At 39.3% G+C, this 18,615-nt stretch overlaps 1 protein-coding gene across 1 annotated transcript; it reads left to right on the top strand.

Annotated features, from left to right (window-relative positions):
• The first annotated feature begins 272 nt into the window (after positions 1 to 272).
• Positions 273 to 1,265, top strand: LOC117360350 (olfactory receptor 5V1-like). The gene has a single exon (XM_033944046.1). It carries the CDS (start codon positions 273 to 275, stop codon positions 1,263 to 1,265), a length of 993 nt encoding a protein of 330 aa, XP_033799937.1.
• Positions 1,266 to 18,615: the final 17,350 nt, after the last annotated feature.

Genomic DNA, 18,615 nt, shown 5'->3' with positions numbered 1-18,615 from the left:
TTGACATTATTCCCTGAAGACTTTTTATATGTACTTCATTCTTGGTGGATCCTTTGGTATGGAGGGCTATACCCTAGCTGCCATTCACTATTACATATAACATTGCCATTTAAAAAAAAAATACTTTTCTTATACAGGAGAACTCTGAGGTTTAGATATGATTGTATTCCTTATCATATGGAAATAATATCTACAGTACATTAGATGCATTTGTTATAATTTCCTTTTTGTTTTGCTTCTTCTCATTCCAATAGCTAATCAGAATTGGAGAGATGGAAAAGAGAAATTATTCTGAAGTGACAGAATTCATCATTCTGGGATTCTTTGAGCTACCTGAGATGCAGTTCCTCCTTTTCCTTGTGTTTTTGATTATTTATCTGATGTCCTTGACAGGGAACCTTCTTATTATAATCACAGTTTGCTCCGATTCCCATCTTCACAGCCCCATGTTCTTCTTCCTGATCAACTTGTCCTTCCTCGAAATCAGTTATGTGACTGTCACGATGCCTAAGTTGTTAGCAGTCCTCATAGCACAAAATAAGACCATCTCTTTCATGCAGTGTATGATACAGATGTACCTTTTCCTCTCCTTCACAAATACTGAGTTCTACCTTCTCACTGCCATGGCCTATGATCGCTATGTTGCCATCTGCAAACCCTTGCAATACACTGTCATCATGGACAAGAAAGTCTGCATAATTCTAGCCATTGTTTCTTGGATGATTGGATTTCTAAATCCTGTCCCTCATGTTATTATAATATCAGAATCATCTTTCTGTAGCAACAATGAAATTAATCATTTCTTTTGTGATATGACAGCATTAATGAGCCTATCATATTCTGGGACCTCTGTCATTGAAACTATAAATTATATTGAAGGACCAGTTTTAGTTTTTCCCCCTTTCATATTAACAATTATATCATATGTGTACATTATTTCTGCTGTTCTAAAAATCAACTCAGCTAAAGGAAGACAAAAGACCTTTTCTACCTGTTCCTCTCACCTCACAATTGTTCTATTATTTTATGGGACCTCTCTTGGTGTGTATATGAGACCCAAGCATGTTTACTCCATGGACCTTAACAAACTGCTTACTGTAGTGTATATAACTGCAATTCCACTACTCAACCCCTTGATTTATAGTCTGAGAAATAAGGAACTTAAAGGAGCTTTATGGAAAGTAACCAGAAGAGCTGAGAACTATTTTTCATCCAGAATTAATAAAACGCTACACACTGTATTTGATGGCAAGTGCAGGAGGTAATTTTATAACATGGGGTTTATGCGAGGGGGTTGCTGAAAAGTTCTCAGTCAACCAAGAAGAGAATGACGTGGATATGGTTAAATCAATGATCTGAAACAATGTCAAATCATAGAATTTTGTTTCTGCAAATTGGCACTTAACAAAATAAGATAACACTCTTTTCAGCGATAGTGGCAAAATGACACTCTGAATTTAGGAAGTTGGTTGTTCGGGCTGAGACCTTTCCAGCAGCCCCTCGTATGAGATGTTAACAAGCCACTGGTAGTGTGTGTGGTTTTTGTTACAAAAAAGGAAGAAGACCCAATATTTCACAGTGAAAACAATCCAAACTATAAAAGCCAAAAACTGTGGATGAGGATGTTCTGAAAGATGATTTTATTTGTCATTCTTCACAATAAAAACAGATAAACATAAATACAAATCCAAGTTGATAGTCCACATATATTAGTTCTAACGGACCCTACATGGTCTGTGTTTCGGTGAACACACCTTCCTCAGGGGTCCGGTTGGTATACAAATCTCAAGTGAAAATGTAGACTAAGAACAGTGTACGTGTCTTTGAAAAGGTCACAAAAATGACTAGTTCAGATGGAGTGTAGGGTCTGGTAGGACTAATATATGTAGACTATCAATTTGTATTTGTATTTATGTTTATCTGTTTTCATTGTGAAGAGTGACAAATAAAATCATCTTTCAGAACATCCTCATCCACAGTTTTTGGATTTTATTGTTTGGATTTTTTTTTACAAAGGCAACATATGTGCCTATTGGGTTCTCTTCCAAATGAGCAATATGTCCAAAAAAATGGCATAAAGTGTCATTTGGAAACTTTTCTTGCTAAAAATGTACAAATCACTATTTTTAAAACCCATATTTTAGATGTTTTTCTAGGCTGTTTGTCTAATTTCCAAGGGGGCATGTTGAAGGTATGTTTTGGGTGGACTTAGGACTTGGATGTTTTGCAGTGGTAATCAAACATTTAGCAAAACATCCAGGGCACCATTTAGATGTTTGGGGTTAGAACTGTTTTAATAAAAAATAAGGGCCTAAACTGACCAGATAACCACTCCCCTTGTGGTTACTACTCCCTCCCACCACACAAAGATATGAAAGAAACAGTACACTTGAAGTCACTTAGAGAATACACGAGGAAAAAAATTGCCCTTGTCTCCACCCCATCCTTGTGAGCTCGGTCCCAGTCTCTGTGAGTTTGGTCCCCATCCCCGCCCTGTCCTCGCGAGCTTTGTCCCTGTCTCCACCCCATCTCTGCAAACCATCTAATCTCATCAACACAAGCCTTGAATAGTTATGATTTTATATTGAACTTATTTTATTAAAGTACTTTATGGGGAAGCACCACAGTACTTGATCCAGGCCTTGAAAAAAATATGTTCCAACCCATTCACAATCGGCAATGAAACTGTCACTCGAATGTGTCCAGGATGTGCATTATAAAAAGACCTGGATGTCAGTTATTTCTTTAGCTGGCCCAAAATTGTGTAATGTGGCCCACTAAGATTATATTCTAACTTTGTATCATTCAAAAAACTATTGAAAACCCATTTATTTGTAAAAGCCTTCTATGAATAAGGAATTCCTGCTTTAATGTATTTTTCCTAGGATCTATTTATTTGCTGAATTTATTTTTATTTGTTGCATTTATTTTTACTGAGCTTGTATTTTAGTATGTTTTTAGTTGAATTTGTATTTTTTGTAGATCTCATTTTATGTATTTTCATTTGTAATCCGCCTAGTTGATAGGCGGAATAGACATTTTTAAAATAAATAAATAAATATTTTGTACAATTGTCATTTTATAAACACAAGTAATACAGGCCAAGGATCAATAAAACTCCTGTCTCCCCTCTTCTTCCCTTCACAAATAGCCTCTCCACTATCAAGAACACTGAATAAGGCAAATTATTAAAGAATGCTACACAGAAAAATCATGCTAACAGAATACCGCAGGACAGGAAAAGTGTTAGGGGAGTGCAACTAGGGCAACTGCCCCCTGGCCAGAGAGAGCCCTAAGCCATCTGGAAGCTAAAGAAGCATGGCCTGGGCTTTGCGGTCCCCAGTTATGTCTAACACCGGCTCTAGCAGAATACATATTTCAAATCTGATATATTCTAACCACAAAATAAAAAATAAAATTATTTTTTCTACCTTATGTTATCTCGTTATTTTATTCTTCAAATCATGTTGGTCTCAGACACTGGTCTCTGTTTTCTTTTGTCTTCTCTTACCTCAATTGACAGGGTCTCCTGACCATTTGACATTTTTTCTTTCTCCATGCTCACCATCCATCTTCTATCTCTATATATGTATTGTTCCCCAAGTTCAGCATCTCCTTTCTCTATGTCTCCTATAGGTCCCTTACTAGTATTTCTCCTGTGCCCATCTCCCTGCCTTCATCATCTCACCATTCTATGATCTCCAACCCCTGTGTACAGTATCATTCCTCTATATCTCTATGCTCCCGTCCAGCGTCTTTCTTCTGCGTTCCTACTCCCCCATGTCTAGCTATCTGTGTCCATATAATAATAATAATAATAATAATAATAATAATAATAATAATTTTATTCTTATATACCGCCATACCCAGCGAGTTCTAGGCGGTTTACATTAAATTAGATTAGGATCCACATGAACTTGTAGATTTACAACAAATTTATCGGGTTAACAACAACTGTAGCCAAAAATTGGCAGATGAAAAGGAAATTTACAACAAGTTAGCCAACTTCGTAGATGAAGAGGGCAGAGTTAATTACAACAAATTTATCGGATTTAGAACGGATTTGGTCAGACTTGGTGGATGAGGAAGGAAGTGGGTAGGAGAAGCAGGGGGAGATAGGAGCTATCGTGAAGGAGAAGAGTTGGGTAGGGGGCCCTGAGATTATCTGAAGGGTCGGTTAAGGGTCTTGTTTGCTGAAAAGGTCTAGCATTACCCCTCTGTGTCCATTTACCACCCACATTCAGTATTCCCCTTTTTGTCCTTGTTCCCATGCTCCCATCCATGCCCATCATCTCCCCTCTTTTGATATATTTCCCTGTTTCCAGCTTCTCCCCTCTCTTACTCCCTCATGCTCACGCTTTCCTCCCTCCTTCAGCCGGAAGAAGATCCTGGAGCAGACTTGCGTGTGATATTGCCTTTTCTTCCAAGAAGCTTCTAAAAGGCTGCTAGGGTCTACCCTGGGAGGCACAAAAGGGCCGACCCAGGGGAGTTGCAATTTTTTTTTTCCAGTTTTGACTTGCGATCGGAAGCATGGGATAGAGGGTGGGAGGGAGAGGGCTGTTGGACCTACAATAGGGAGGGAGGGAAGGGAGCTGCTGGACTCACGAGGTGGGGAGGGGCTACTAGATCCATGATTGCGAGGGGGCTGCTGATTGGTAGGGGTGGGAAGGGAGGCGACTTACGGTAGATCTATTGCGGGGACAAGGCCATTTACTGCTCCATGGAGTGGTAAAAAGCCTTGTTCCTGTATCTGCGGCAAAGGGCTGATTTTTTCCCAGTTCCTGTGTCATTCTCTAAAGCCACTAACTGCTGTGGGCTGAATTAATCCAAGGTATTATATTACATTCCAATTTGTATTCCGCCAATGTCCTTATGAGTTTGAGGCAGATAACAAAAATATTAGACTCTGGTAATAAACCCAGTTAGAACATAATGACAGATATGCAATTATATACTGATTCTGACCATAATAGTTGAAGCTATCCTACTGTTTCATTCACATCTTTGGGAGGTGGTCAGTGACCACTGGAGGAGTGGGTTTTCATTCCGCTAGTGGCCATCTGGTCTGTTTGGGCACCTTTTTGGCACTTTGTTGTTAAACAGGTCTAGCTGCAAACGTCCAAATTGTGCCATGGATTTTTTCTTAAATGTTCGATTATTAAAGAAAAACATCCAAAACATATGCTCACCCTAGTACCGCCCATTAGGGCATTAATGAAGCATTAAAGGTTGTTCAACATCCTACTGCAACAAAGATACCCAGATAAACTGCAGAAATATTTTGAAATGCTCCTTGAATAATTGCTCTGAACCATCAACAACTGGGGGCTATTGCTGTTAATTGGTACTCATGAAAATGATAAAAGGGATGGGAAGACTTCCCTATGAGGAAAGGCTAAAGCAGATAGGGCTCTTCAGCTTGGAGAAGAGATGGTCCATAGGTGATATTATAGAGGTCTATAAAATATTGAGTGGATTGGAAAGGGTAGATGTGAATCGCTTGTTTACTCTTTCCAAAAATACTAGGATTAGGGAGCATGTAATGAAGCTAGTAAGTAGTAGATTTAAAACAGAGAAAATATGTCTTTACACAGCATGTAATTAAACTCTGGAATTTGTTTCCAGAAATGTGATGAAATCAATTAGCTTAACGGGATTTAAAAAAGCTTAAGATAAATTCCTAAAAGGGAAGTCCATAGGCCATTATTGAGATGGCTTGGGGAAATCCACTACTTATTCTTAGGATAAGAAGCATAAAATCTGTTTTACTACTTGTGTTCTAGCTAGGTACTTGGGATCTGGATTGGCCACTGTTGGAAACAGGATACTGGGCTTGATGGACCTTTGGTTGGTCCCGGTATGACAATTCTTATGTTCTTTTGTTCTGTGGGGGGTTGATAGGGTCAGGAGTGAAGGCCTACATAGATGGTGGAGGAGTTGGGGGTGTTCTTCATAGAGGCAGGCTGGAAGAAGGGAGCTTTGTCAGTGGGCTGTGATTGAAATCAAGGGCTTTAAAAAGATCAAAACTGTATGCACTGAATATCCAGTGTTAATGTAGCCAGCATCAGTCAGCATTTTAAAAAAACGCTGACCAATGGCAACTAAATTTAAAAAAAACTATAAATTATTCTTTTTCCAATCTGGGCTTAATGCACAGGAAACTCCCACATTAAAATGATTTAAGCCCAAATTTTAATGCATTATATTTAAGGGGTCTCTAGTTAAGGTAAAGTTAGGACAGCAAAAAGGCTGCACAGTTAACGGCTGGGTAACCATACTTACCTGGATATTCAATGTCAGAGCCTGGATATTTCCCAGTATTCTAATAAATCTCATTGGGAATCATTAAATTGTATAATATTAAACTGTCCACCTGGTAAATGGAGTGAGGTTAGAACTAGTGTGTATGATTTCATAGCACACAATTCACTTAATTGTAATCATGTTCTAGCATTGGGAGATATAGATTTGCATTTTGAGGATAAGAATGATTTAAATGTAAAAGATTTATCAGTTTTTTTATATTCTTTAGGAATACAACAGTTAGCTCCCACTATAACACATGAAAAGAGTCATCATTTGGATTTTATTTTACCAATCATCCCATAGGTCATATTTTGGACTAGAAGTTGGGATAAAGTCATATGGTCAGATAATTCACAGAATGTTGTATAGGGGAAGGGAGAAGAGAGATGTTAGACAAAGGGTGCAAGGGAGGAAGAGGAAGAGGAAGAGATATGTTGAACATAGGAGTGTATGAAAGGGAGGGAGAAATACACAAGTGTTAACTTTTAATGTAGTAATTATAACATGCCAGTTTTTGAAATTTACAACTATCTTTATATTTTGCACAGTACAAGGGGATATCACTTTTTCTCTTTCTCTGGTGTTGCATTGTGGCTTCTTGGGGACTCAATTTAATATTTTTCAATGTGTTTCTATTTTTAATATGTGGTTAGGTAATCTATACTGTGTAAGGGTCTGTCTGTGTTCTGCGCATATGAAAGAGACATGGTTTTCTGTTAGCATTAACTATGCAGGATGGATATGTACTAAATCTGGCTTCTTTAGTTTTCCAATAGGTTTATTGATGTTCTTGTATGCGTTTTAGTGTTTAGTGCTATGTTTTCCTAAGTAGGTTCTTGTTACATGACTCGTGGATATTACTGATATTATGGTATTATAGAATTGCTTTTCAGGTCCCGGGTGACATTTGTAGTGTTCTGTATTACTTCACAGTATGCCTGTTACTGGATTTTGGATTTGGATTTAGATCATACCTTTCGTAGTAATAGCTTAGGGCAAGTTTCATTCAGGTACAGTAGGTATTTCATCATCCTGGAGGACTTATAAGTTGTTTTATACCTGATTCAATGAATGTTGAGTGACTTGTCCAAGAGTTCAAGGAACAGCAGTGACATCTGTGGTTCTCAGCTTGCAGCTCTATTAGGTACAGTTAATACAGTTAGCACATATTATCTATATTGGCTATACCTAATTATTGGTAACTCAGCCCCTTACTAAAGGCTAGCAGAGCTGAAGCCTGGTGGCCATTTGGCAACCTACCAAAAACACTAAAGGACAAATTCTATAAGAAGCGCCCAAAGTTAGGCGCCTATATAGGCACTGTTCAGTGTGCTTCAAGTAAAATTGGGTGCTGTTTAGAAAAACACACTGAGCGGCACCTATTTTGGAGGTGCCTATTAAATAGGCCAGCTCTAGGCACACTTAAAAGTTAGGTGCCTAGCTGAGAGCTTCAGAGCAGTGATTCTGTAAGAAGGCGCCTAACACATAGCCACGCCCACGCCTAACATACATAGCGTCTATTTTTTTAAAGGCCGCCTAAATTTTTAGAGGCTCCTTGTTACAGAATCGCATTTTTCTTGATAGGCGCCTATGTTTCAATCAGTGCTGATTAAAAAGCTTAATTGGGCTTGTTATTCAATTTAGATAGGCGCCTATCTAGATGGGCGCCTCCGAAATAGGTGTCTAAATTTAGGCACTGGTTACAGAATTTGGGCCTAAGATTTATAGTTGCTAATAACCTCTGGAGTTTTGGTTAGTGCTGCCAAAATATCAGTTCACATGGCCACCAGGAAGATACTAGACTGACAAGCTAAATATTGAAACATCCCCATATATTTCCAGAATACTGCACAAATTATTCTGTTAAATATGTTGTTTTTCTGTACATTGTTTTAATGTTTTTTTTGATACATAATTTTTTGGAGTGCATACGATGTAATAAAACAATCAGTAACAGAAGTACTGTCCCATTTTTTTTTTTTTCCAATTCTTTATTCATTTTCATATCTCATAACAAGTATACAATAATCATTCAATATTCATACAATTCACTTGTATACTTCATATAATATTAAATCTTATATTATCCCCCTCCCCCCTTCCCTTCCACACATATCAACATTTTATTTGAATCTCACACATTATACCCTCCCAATCCCATATCATATTATTCTTCTATAAAAAAAAAAAAAGTGTCTAATCATTCGAATATTCAATTAATGGCCCCCAAATTTTTTAAAACTTGTTATAATTTCCTTTTTTTTTTGCATAGCAAGAATTCGTTCCATTTTATAAATATAACATATAGAATTCCACCAAAAAGTATAGTTAAGTCTTGTATAATCTTTCCAATTTCTAGTTATATTCTGAATGGCAACTCCTGTCATAATCATTAGTAATTTATTATTATTTGCTGAAATTTGACTCTTTGCTCTCATCATTGTTCCAAACAAAATTGTATCATATGACATAGCAACTGGATTTTCTAGAAAATAATTAATTTGAGACCAAATTGACTTCCAGAAGGCGTTAATACAAGGACAATAAAAAATTAGATGATCCAAAGTCCCTGCTTCTAGATTACAGTGCCAACATTTATTAGATCTAGAGCTATCAAACTTTTGTAAACGTACTGGGGTCAAAAGAGCTCTATGCAACAAAAAGAACCAAGTCTGTATCATAGATGCCGACACTGTACATCTAATTCTCCAAGACCAAATTCGTGGCCATTGAGAAGCAGAAATTTGATGCTTAATCTCAATGCTCCAAATGTCTCTTAGACCCGTTTTTTGTTTTTTATTTGTAAAACCATATATCAATTTATACCACTTAGCGGCTTGGTGACCCTGTCCCATTTTTTTTAAAGAGTGGTGCTTATACAGGGGGAAGCAGTATTCTTTTTAAGCAAAACTAAACATCCAGTATCTGAATTTTATTCAGAGTAGTTATAAACCACATGTGAATAAGTAGGGAAAGCATACAGAGTATGGCATTTTTTTCCAACTTCCCTGCAAGTGCATATATATATATTTATAGGCTTAAAATGTTTATTTGCAATACCCTTTGGCTCATAAAATTGCATAAAATCATATTTCTGTTTTGAGCAGGAAGATATGGGAAGAAAATTAAGACTGTAGGGAGTGGGAGGGGATGAGAATGAAGGCTGCGGGAATGGAAATGAAAAATGCACTTCATCATGGGGCAGGGATGAAAATGTGGGTACGGTGAGTGTACCCACATCACTCTCTACTAGGTTCCACCTTAGCAGCCAGTGTCTAAGAAAAATATCTAGGTATTATTGTAGACTTTGTGCTGAAATGTTCTGCTCAATGAATGGTGGTGGCCAAAACAGCAACCAAGATGCTAGGAATTACTAGAAAAGGTATGGTAAATAAGACTAAGAATATTATAATGCCTCTGTATCACTCCATGGTGCAACTTCACCTTGCATATTGTGTTCAGTTCTGGTCACCATATCTCAATAAAGATTCAGCGGAAGGCAGAGCTTTTTGATTTATAGGCTTTCCAGACAACCAGGAACAGGGAATTACTTTGGTAGGATATTTCTGCCCTTTCTTTTTTTTTCTTTTTCTTCCAGGTGTAAGTATAGAAACATAGAAACATAGAAGATGATGGCAGAAAAGGGCTACAGCCCATCAAGTCTGCCCACTCTGCTTACCCAACCCCTGTCTATGCCCTAATGACCCAATTTCCTTATCTTGACCCTCGTAGGGATCCCACATGGGTATCCCATTTATTCTTAAAGTCTGGCACGCTGTCTGCCTCGATCACCTGCACTGGAAGCTTGTTCCAATGCACCACAGTATGGCTGGGAAACATCGCATCACCAAAGCTGCTGTTCAGGTTACAACTTCTGTCTCTGTACAGACAGAAAATGTTACCCAGGCAGAGGGAGTAGTTCCATGTTCAAGCTGTCTTCAGCTTGAATCCCTTATGAAGGAAACAAAAGAACTGAGAGAGGAGGTGGCAAGACTAAGAAGCATCCGTGAGAATGAGAGGTATATTGATAAATTGGTTCATGAGGGAAAGATAAAATAGTTCCAGGCTGAGGAAAGAAGGTGGGACCCTGGAACAGCTTACCGCGTGTACAAAGGCGTGAAGAGATTGGGGAACATAGTTAAAGTGTTTCTTCTAATGACTTTTTTATAATACAATTTGTAAAACCAGTTTTAGTATTCATATCAGAAGAATCTGTAAATAGTTTCTGCATTGACACTGTAATCAAGGTCAAGTAAAAGTTCTAGTTATCAATTGAATCTTGGTCTCATCTTGATTCCTTTGCTAAGAGAATAGAGAGAGGACTGAGTGTTGTGACTGAACCCTGGGATTGTGATCCTTTGGCCTACTGGAATAAGTTTGGCCTTGGCCATATGCCCAGCGCAAAAAAACTTAAAAATTGCTCCCAAATAATTGTTTTTTTTTCTTTTTTTTGTAAGCCCCTGTCTTGGGTGCCCAACCCAAAGAGTTGGCCAGTGCAAACAAACTGTGTGTGAGCTGCATTAGAATTATATGCACCACTTGTCACCATGTCTGTAAAGATTAAGAGTTTTGCCTATACTGTGTTTCTCATTGTCCCTCTGTGAGTGCCTATGGGGCCCATAATCAAAAAACATAGACGTCCAAAAAACATAGGCATCCAGAAAACTTAAATTAGTACTTGGATGCCTAATTGCCAGGACATCCAAGTGCTGATAATCAAAACCATCTTTCTGTACATCTGGTGAGGTGTTCTAACATTTGTACGTTCAGAGCATTAGATGGGCATAGTTGAGGCGTGTTATGGATGGTCTTTGGGCAGTCTCAAGGACGGGTTATTCATGGACGTCTTGCAGCAATAATCAAACAATTTGTAAGATATCCTGGATGGAACTTAAACGTTTGTAACTAGACCTGTTTTAGAAGGATCTAAGTGCCACAAAGGTGCCCAAACCAAGAAGATGAACACTGCATGCATCAGGGTAAGATACACTTATACTCCCCCAGTTCTCAAGGACCCCCTCAAACACGGAAAGATTAGAGTACAAAAGTACATACCTGTCTCCAATACATCAGCCTGGTGGGTGGGCTAGTGAACCATAGAGAGGAGGAGAGGAGTAGCAAGTCCCATAAGCAAGTACAACCACTACATTTATGGTAGAAAATGTGAGCCCACCAAAAACCTCCCAAACCATGCTCTACTGCCATATAGGTGCCATCTGCAGCCATAAGGGTTATAGATAGGTGGTATAGTGGGTTTTGGGGGGGGGGGCTTACCATAACCTATATGGGAGTTCTGGTGAGATGTTTAACTGGTACCCTTTATGTGAAGTTTACCGCACTGTCCTCTAGGGCAGTGGTTCCCAACCCTGTCCTGGAGGACCACCAGGCCAATCGGGTTTTCAAGCTAGCCCTAATGAATAGGCATGAGAGAAATTTGCATATAATGCAAGTGACAGGCATGCAAATCTGTACCATGCATATTCATTAGGGCTATCCTGAAAACCCTATTGGCCTAGTGGACCTCAAGGACAGGGTTGGGAACCACTGCTCTAGGGTGCCCCACTGCTCTGTTGTCATGTTTGAATGGCCAGTCCATTACTGGACAGGCCCATCCCATGTCCAAATGGTCTTGTTCTGGACATTTGGGACTTGTAGAAATTTTGTTCAAAAATGTGGTATAAAGATAGGGGGAGGGAGGAGCTGGAGGATGCATGGGGGGGGGGTCTGTTGGAAGGGTCAAGGGTAAGAGTGCCTTTGTACCCTAGGAGTACATCAAAGTCCAGTCCTCTTGGGGGGGGGGGTCCCTGACTTGTATAATTTCAATTCTTGTCTGCCATTTTGCATTTGTTGGTGTGTGGTATTTTCTTGTTTAAAAAAAACAGATTTAAACATATCAAAAGATAGGTGTCCTAGCAATCTGGATGTTCCAATGGCCTGGACGTCCAGATAGAGGATTAAAAAGTATATATTTCTAGACATATGGTGGTTTGCCTTTCAAAAATAGGCATTTTCTTACTGCTGACTTTGGACTCCGATTGGCCAGATAGCTAAAGTCCTTCCATGAGAGGGGCTTTAGATATCTGGCCAATCAGAATCTTAGGCTCCTCCAAGTTTATCCCAGAATGCACTGGAAAGGAGGCCTAAGACTCCGGTTGGCCCAGGTGCCTAAAGCCCCTCTTATGGTAGGGGCTTTAGGCATCTGAGCCAATCAAGACCTTAGGCTCCATCCTGTTACATTCCAGAATGCACCAGTAAGGGGAAGGCCAACCATTTTCCAGTGGCGGTCCTGCCAGCTGGAGGGTTTATGGCTCCTTCTGGCTGGACCTTCTTTTTACAAGGTATAGAGGGGAGTTGGGGGGTGGTGGTCTCCCCTTTAAGGGGATCACTGGGTGGGTGGGGGGGGTCAGTGGGTAGAGGTGTGGTTACCAGGTAGGTACCTATTGTGGTTGGGTAGGGGATGTTTTTGGGGGTATCTGGAAGGATGAATTGGGTTCTCTTCCAGACAGGAGTTACTCAGGGCATTCTGGCAGGAGGAGTTGAGATTAGAGGGGCAGGGGGAGGTGGGCATCCCCACTGACGCCTGACTTACCGGGTGGTATTTCCCTGCCACAGCGGTTGCCGCTCAGCTGATCACAGCAGGGAGATTCCTTCACCGCAATCAGCTCAGCGGCAATGCGATTCTTTAACTGGCACCTGTGACATAGACACTGGTTAGAAAATCGGGGTGGTTAGGCAGGGCTAGGTGGGATTAAATGGGGTTAGGTGTCAGGACAGACGCAATTCTCTATAGGACACTTGTATGTGATCTTCAAAAGCTGCTTAGGTGGCTGCTGTGACCAGGCGTCCTATACAGAATCTGGCTCTCTCTGTCTCCCTATTTAGCATTACACTCTCTCGCTCTTCTCCAATACAGTATCACTTTCTCTCTTTTTTCCCATCCAGTATTACCCTATTCCCCTCTCTCTGCTACCCCATCCAGCATTGTGTTGTCTCTTTTTCTCTTCCTCCATTTAGCAACACTGTCTCTGTCTCTCTTCTCCAATCAAGCATTAGCCCATCTTTCTTTCTTCCTATCCAACATTGCTCTTTTTCTCTCTGTATCTCCTCCTCATCCAGCATCACCCCTTTGTTTCTGTGTCTTTCCCTCACATTTAGCATCACACTTTTTTCTCTCTTCCCCTGATCACTCTCTTATAGCCTTTGAAGTTTGGCAACAGTAGTATCAACTGTAAAAACAAAGCAAAAGCATTTGTGGGGCTGTATGTGACAGACTGCAAAGAGTGGGCCCAGAGGCAGGTCATGGTTGGAGTACCTATGCAAGGGTATGCTGATGTTTTATCTATGTGCCTAGGTGTTATTGTTCAGAATCTGTTTGGAGGAGTGGCCTCTCATCTTGTACCTTCTAACAACACTATTGCTCTCATTCATTAGAAACTCTGTAAACATTATAACACTACTGTAAAAGAAAACCATTAGGATCATGATTCTAAGAGAATTGTGGAAATCAAAGAGGTTATGATCTCTTGAGACATCCCCATCCCAACAGATAAACATTTGCATGCAAAAAAAAACAACAAAAAAAACAGGCATAGAAGTAAAAGAGAAAAACACCAGAATGGCAATTATTATAGGGGTGTCTGTCCTAAGTGATTACTCTGAATCGTGTTGAGAGAGAGAAGATCTTCAAGTACCAAGAAATGCAGTCCGAGATGAAGAAATGTGGCAGAAAGAGAGAGAACTATTTACCATTGTTTTGGGTGCCATTGGCTAGATCAAAAATAATTTCCAAACGTATCTGGATACGTTGTCTATACATGTTACATCTTATGAACTCCAGAGGGAAGCTCTCTTTGGCACAAGTTTTATGGTGAACATTAACAGTAAATTTAAGAGACTGAGAGCATACTCTACATGCCCTGGTTTAGGAGTGAGGTTTATTACTGTCATAGTATGTACAAAACTAAACCATTTGGAGAAATTGTCCCAAGAGTAACCATGAATTCTGTCAAAACAGAGATCTGGACAATACTGACACAATGCACTTTTCAACTTGTTATACTTTTTGTTAATGTATACCTGAAGCCTGGAAAATTCTTCTGGGATTTTATCTCATAGGTCCCAGAAATTTCTTAAATACCTGTGCCTGATCAACATCTTTGCCTTCAAGATTCCTTGCCACAAAATTAAGCAAAACATGTAAGTATACCTTTCTGTGTCTATGTTTTGATTAGAAGTCCATATAAGCCATTATACAGCCACAGAACTGTATGACCTAAAGCTCTTCTGTTATCCATTTCATCTCAAAGAGCAGATGCATAGAGATGAATAATTCAGCAGTCTTAAAGGGTGTAATATTTATAAGGTATTTTCCATTTAAAGTATGTTTTACACAGGGGAAAAAAGTATTTTAAAACTGAAATGAATATGTGCATAAAAAGTATACATCTACTTTTATTCTGTATAAGGTAGGTAGGTATTTGCGGTGCAACAGTTTGGAAGGATCAGGACCAAAGTTGTGATATCCTCAAATACTCTATGCATGAAGCCTGTTAGCAGTAAATTTGAGCAACTAAGATCATATACTATATATGGCTGGCTTAGCAGTGAGGTCCAATCCTGTCATGGAACAGGCAAAGCTAACTAATTTAGAGAATTTTTTTATATACAAATACTTGTATCTGTCTTAGAACAGGAGCAAGTTTGTGCAAGAACATTTCAGGAGTATTTCAGGGAGTCTTATTCCGCCTTTATAAAATAGGCATGATATATATAGTCACATCTTTTCTCATTTTAATTGGTGTCCTGTTATCAATGAGTCCCAGTGTGAATTTAGAGCAGAAAGATAGAAGATATTCGGTCAATATTTTTGTGAATGTAAATTAAATTTTGAAATTGAACTTTTGAAGCATGTTTTAAATTTTTCTAACTGTGACACGTATTGCCAGTGTGATAATGTTCATGCATTTGATTTGTTCTGTGATTCTCACAGTAAGGCTATGCCATCATTAAAAGTCAGACTCAAGTCAATTAAACCTCCAAATGAGAAGGGCTCGTATACACTGTAACATAGCTCAGAGGCATGTAACTCTGAAGAGGGGGAGGTAACCCCCTCTTGAAATAAGAGTTGTATATCCAATCATAGCATAGTATTTGGTAAAAATGAGTCCAACTTTTGAAGGTGTAAATTGATTGAAAACTATATTCAACACTTAGATAGAATGACTCGCAAAATTTTCAAAAGTGCAAAATAATAGTGATTGCATTCAGGATATGCTAAAGATTGTACTTAGCACAGTTACAGTAGCCTTTTGAGCTTCAGTGCCTGTATCTAGTGTATGTTACTATCCTTTTTGTCGTTGCATTTCAGATCACAGTTAAAGCACTTATATTCAGTGTGATTTTTGACAATACTTATCTACCTTCGGTTGGCGGGGTCTCCTGAAGCAGACGCCGAAACGGGGCTGCGTCGGGACCCTGGGAAGTTGCATTTTTATAAGCTAAGTACAATCTTTAGCATATCCTGAATGCAATCACTATTATTTTGCACTTTTGAAAATTTTGCGAGTCATTCTATCTAAGTGTTGAATATAGTTTTCAATCAATTTACACCTTCAAAAGTTGGACTCGTTTTTACCAAATACTATGCTATGATTGGATGTACAACTCTTATTTCAAGAGGGGGTTACCTCCCCCTCTTCAGAGTTACATGCCTCTGAGCTATGTTACAGTGTATACGAGCCCTTCTCATTTGGAGGTTTAATTGACTTGAGTCAGTCTCTTCAATTACAGCTCAGCTATTTTTCTGACTCCCAATTGCTACATTGTCCCTGTTTATTGGAAACATCATTAAAAGTCATGCATAAAACTGATGCAGATACAAAACTGTGTACTTGTTCAAATGCAACACCAGCTTTATGAAATACCTTGCCCATTGAGCTGTATTTGCAAACAGATTATCTAAAGTTTCACACACAAAAAAATTGCTTTTTATTTCCACATGTAGGAAACAGATTTAATTTGATTTGATATTTATGCATGAATTCGCAATTGTCTAATGCAGTGGTTCCCAACCCTGTCCTGGAGGACCACCAGGCCAATTGGGTTTTCAGACTAGCCCTAATGAATATGCATGAGAGAGATTTGCATATAATGGAAGTGAGAGGCATGCAAATCTGCTCCATGCATATTCATTAGGGTTATCCTGAAAACCCATCTGGCCTGGTGGTCCTCCAGGACAGGGTTGGGAACCTCTGGTCTAATGTATTCTTTTATCTGCCTGGAAGGATTCAGATCATTGTTCAGCTAAGGTAGTCAGCAGTTTTTTAAGTTTACTTTTATTTATTTATTTATTCAATTTTCTATACCGTCCTCCCAGGGGAGCTCAGAATGGTTTACATGCATTTATTCAAGTACTCAAGCAGTTTTCCCTGTCTGTCCAAGAGGGCTCACAATCTTTCTAACGTACCTCGGGCACTGGGGGGATTAAGTGACTTGCTCAGGGTCACAAGGAGCAGCCGGGGTTTGAACCCACAACCTCAGGGTGCTGAAGTTGTAGCTTTAACCACTGCGCCACACTCTCCCCAAACCACTGCTGCATTCAAACTTGATATTCAGGACTTCTATCTGGCTATTGGTCACTCTTGAATGCTTAAAGAACATGAATCTTCATGGACTAACCTCATACACCCCCCTCTTTCACTAAACTGCAATAGTGGTTATTAGCGCAGGGAGCAGTGCTAAATGATCCACATTACTCCCAATGCTCATAGAGTTCCTATGAGCATCGGGAGCAGCGAGGAGCATTCAGCGCAGGTCTTTGCGCTAATAACCATTATCGTGGTTTAGTAAAAGGTGGTGGTGGGGGTATGAGGTTAGTCTTTGGAGATTCATATTCTTTATGCATTCAAAACTTTATAGGCAGGTATAAAGTCTACAGGTATTTTAGATCATTCTTTTTTCCATTTCTGAAGAAGAAAGTAGGCATATATTTTCCTTTTGAAAATTGCCCTGGAAAAAGCACCTGCCTTTGTGTGAGTACATTCTTCAGAAAGCAAAACCTTATGGTTCTTTTTGCAAAGCTGCAGGAATAAATGGCCTTAGTGCACCCATGTTTTGTGCAGCAGAAAAATGACAGATTTTCCATTTTCCAAATTAATAGCTACTGTATGTGCTTATGTTTCTATTAGCTCATGGCCATTAACAAAAATTTGCACATGTGCAGTTACCGTCACCTATTTTTTAAGCAGCAAAATCACCCTTACTAATCAGTTAATGTGTAGCAATGCTGGCACACTAATCCCCCCTTTTACAAAACCATAGCATAATTTAGTGCCAGCCATGGAGGTAACAACTCTGAAACTCATAGGAATTGTATGAGTGTTGGAGTTGTTACCGCCATGGCCAGCGCTAAAAACCGTGCTGTAGTTATGTAAAATTGGGGGGGGGAGGGTAACTGATTAGCATAGATGTGCCCAATCTCTGCCTCAAACATGTCCCTTTGGCCCAAAATTAGAAAATATTTTCAGTGCATGGACAGTATGTGCACATTTGAAATTTACCATGGGATACCTGACTGTGTCATGCATAACACTGGTTCAGACACAAGACCATGTTCAATTAGAAGAGCATCTTTATGGTCTTTATGAATAAAGTAGGCATATATTTTCCCTTTGAAAATTGTGCAGGGAAAAGCACCTACAGACATTTGTAACTGCTTTTGTCTGAGTACATTTTCTACAAAAAAACAAAACAAAATTTAAAAAATTACAAAATCTTATGGTTCCTTTGGTAAAGCTGTAGGAAAAAGCACACCCAATTTTCTGTGACTGAATTTCCATTTTCCTGCAATGCCAGTGCCAGTGCTGATTGTGTTCTCCAGTAAGCTCTATTAAGTTGCAGCATGTATGCCTTAGAGCAGGGGTGTCCAAACTTTTGGCTTCTCTGGGCCACATTGGCAGAAAAAATTTGTCTGGGCTCACACAAACACTAACGCTAACTTATGAACAACAACAACAAAAAAATCGAACAAGTACCAAATTTGCAATCACTAATATAGAAGATCTAATAATAAACCATCTAATAATAAACCTTCATTAAAGGGATACTGTGGAAAGGAACCCCAAAAAGCAGTAATACTTACCGTAACTGAGCAATCCTTCACATGTGCCACTGACAGCGGAAGCCTGGTTCTTCCATTCACTTCTATTACAGCTACAGTGAGCCTCTTCAGATGCGAGCCTCATCAGATCGGGGATGCTGAAGCAGTTGTTAGCGGCACACGTGTAGGATCGCTCAGTCAGAGTAAGTATT

This window comes from Geotrypetes seraphini, chromosome 5 (genome assembly GCF_902459505.1).
Source record: "Geotrypetes seraphini chromosome 5, aGeoSer1.1, whole genome shotgun sequence".
NCBI classification, from domain to species: domain Eukaryota; kingdom Metazoa; phylum Chordata; class Amphibia; order Gymnophiona; family Dermophiidae; genus Geotrypetes; species Geotrypetes seraphini.
The sequence above is the reverse complement of the archived record's forward strand: the minus strand, read 5'-3'. Positions and strand labels throughout refer to the sequence as shown.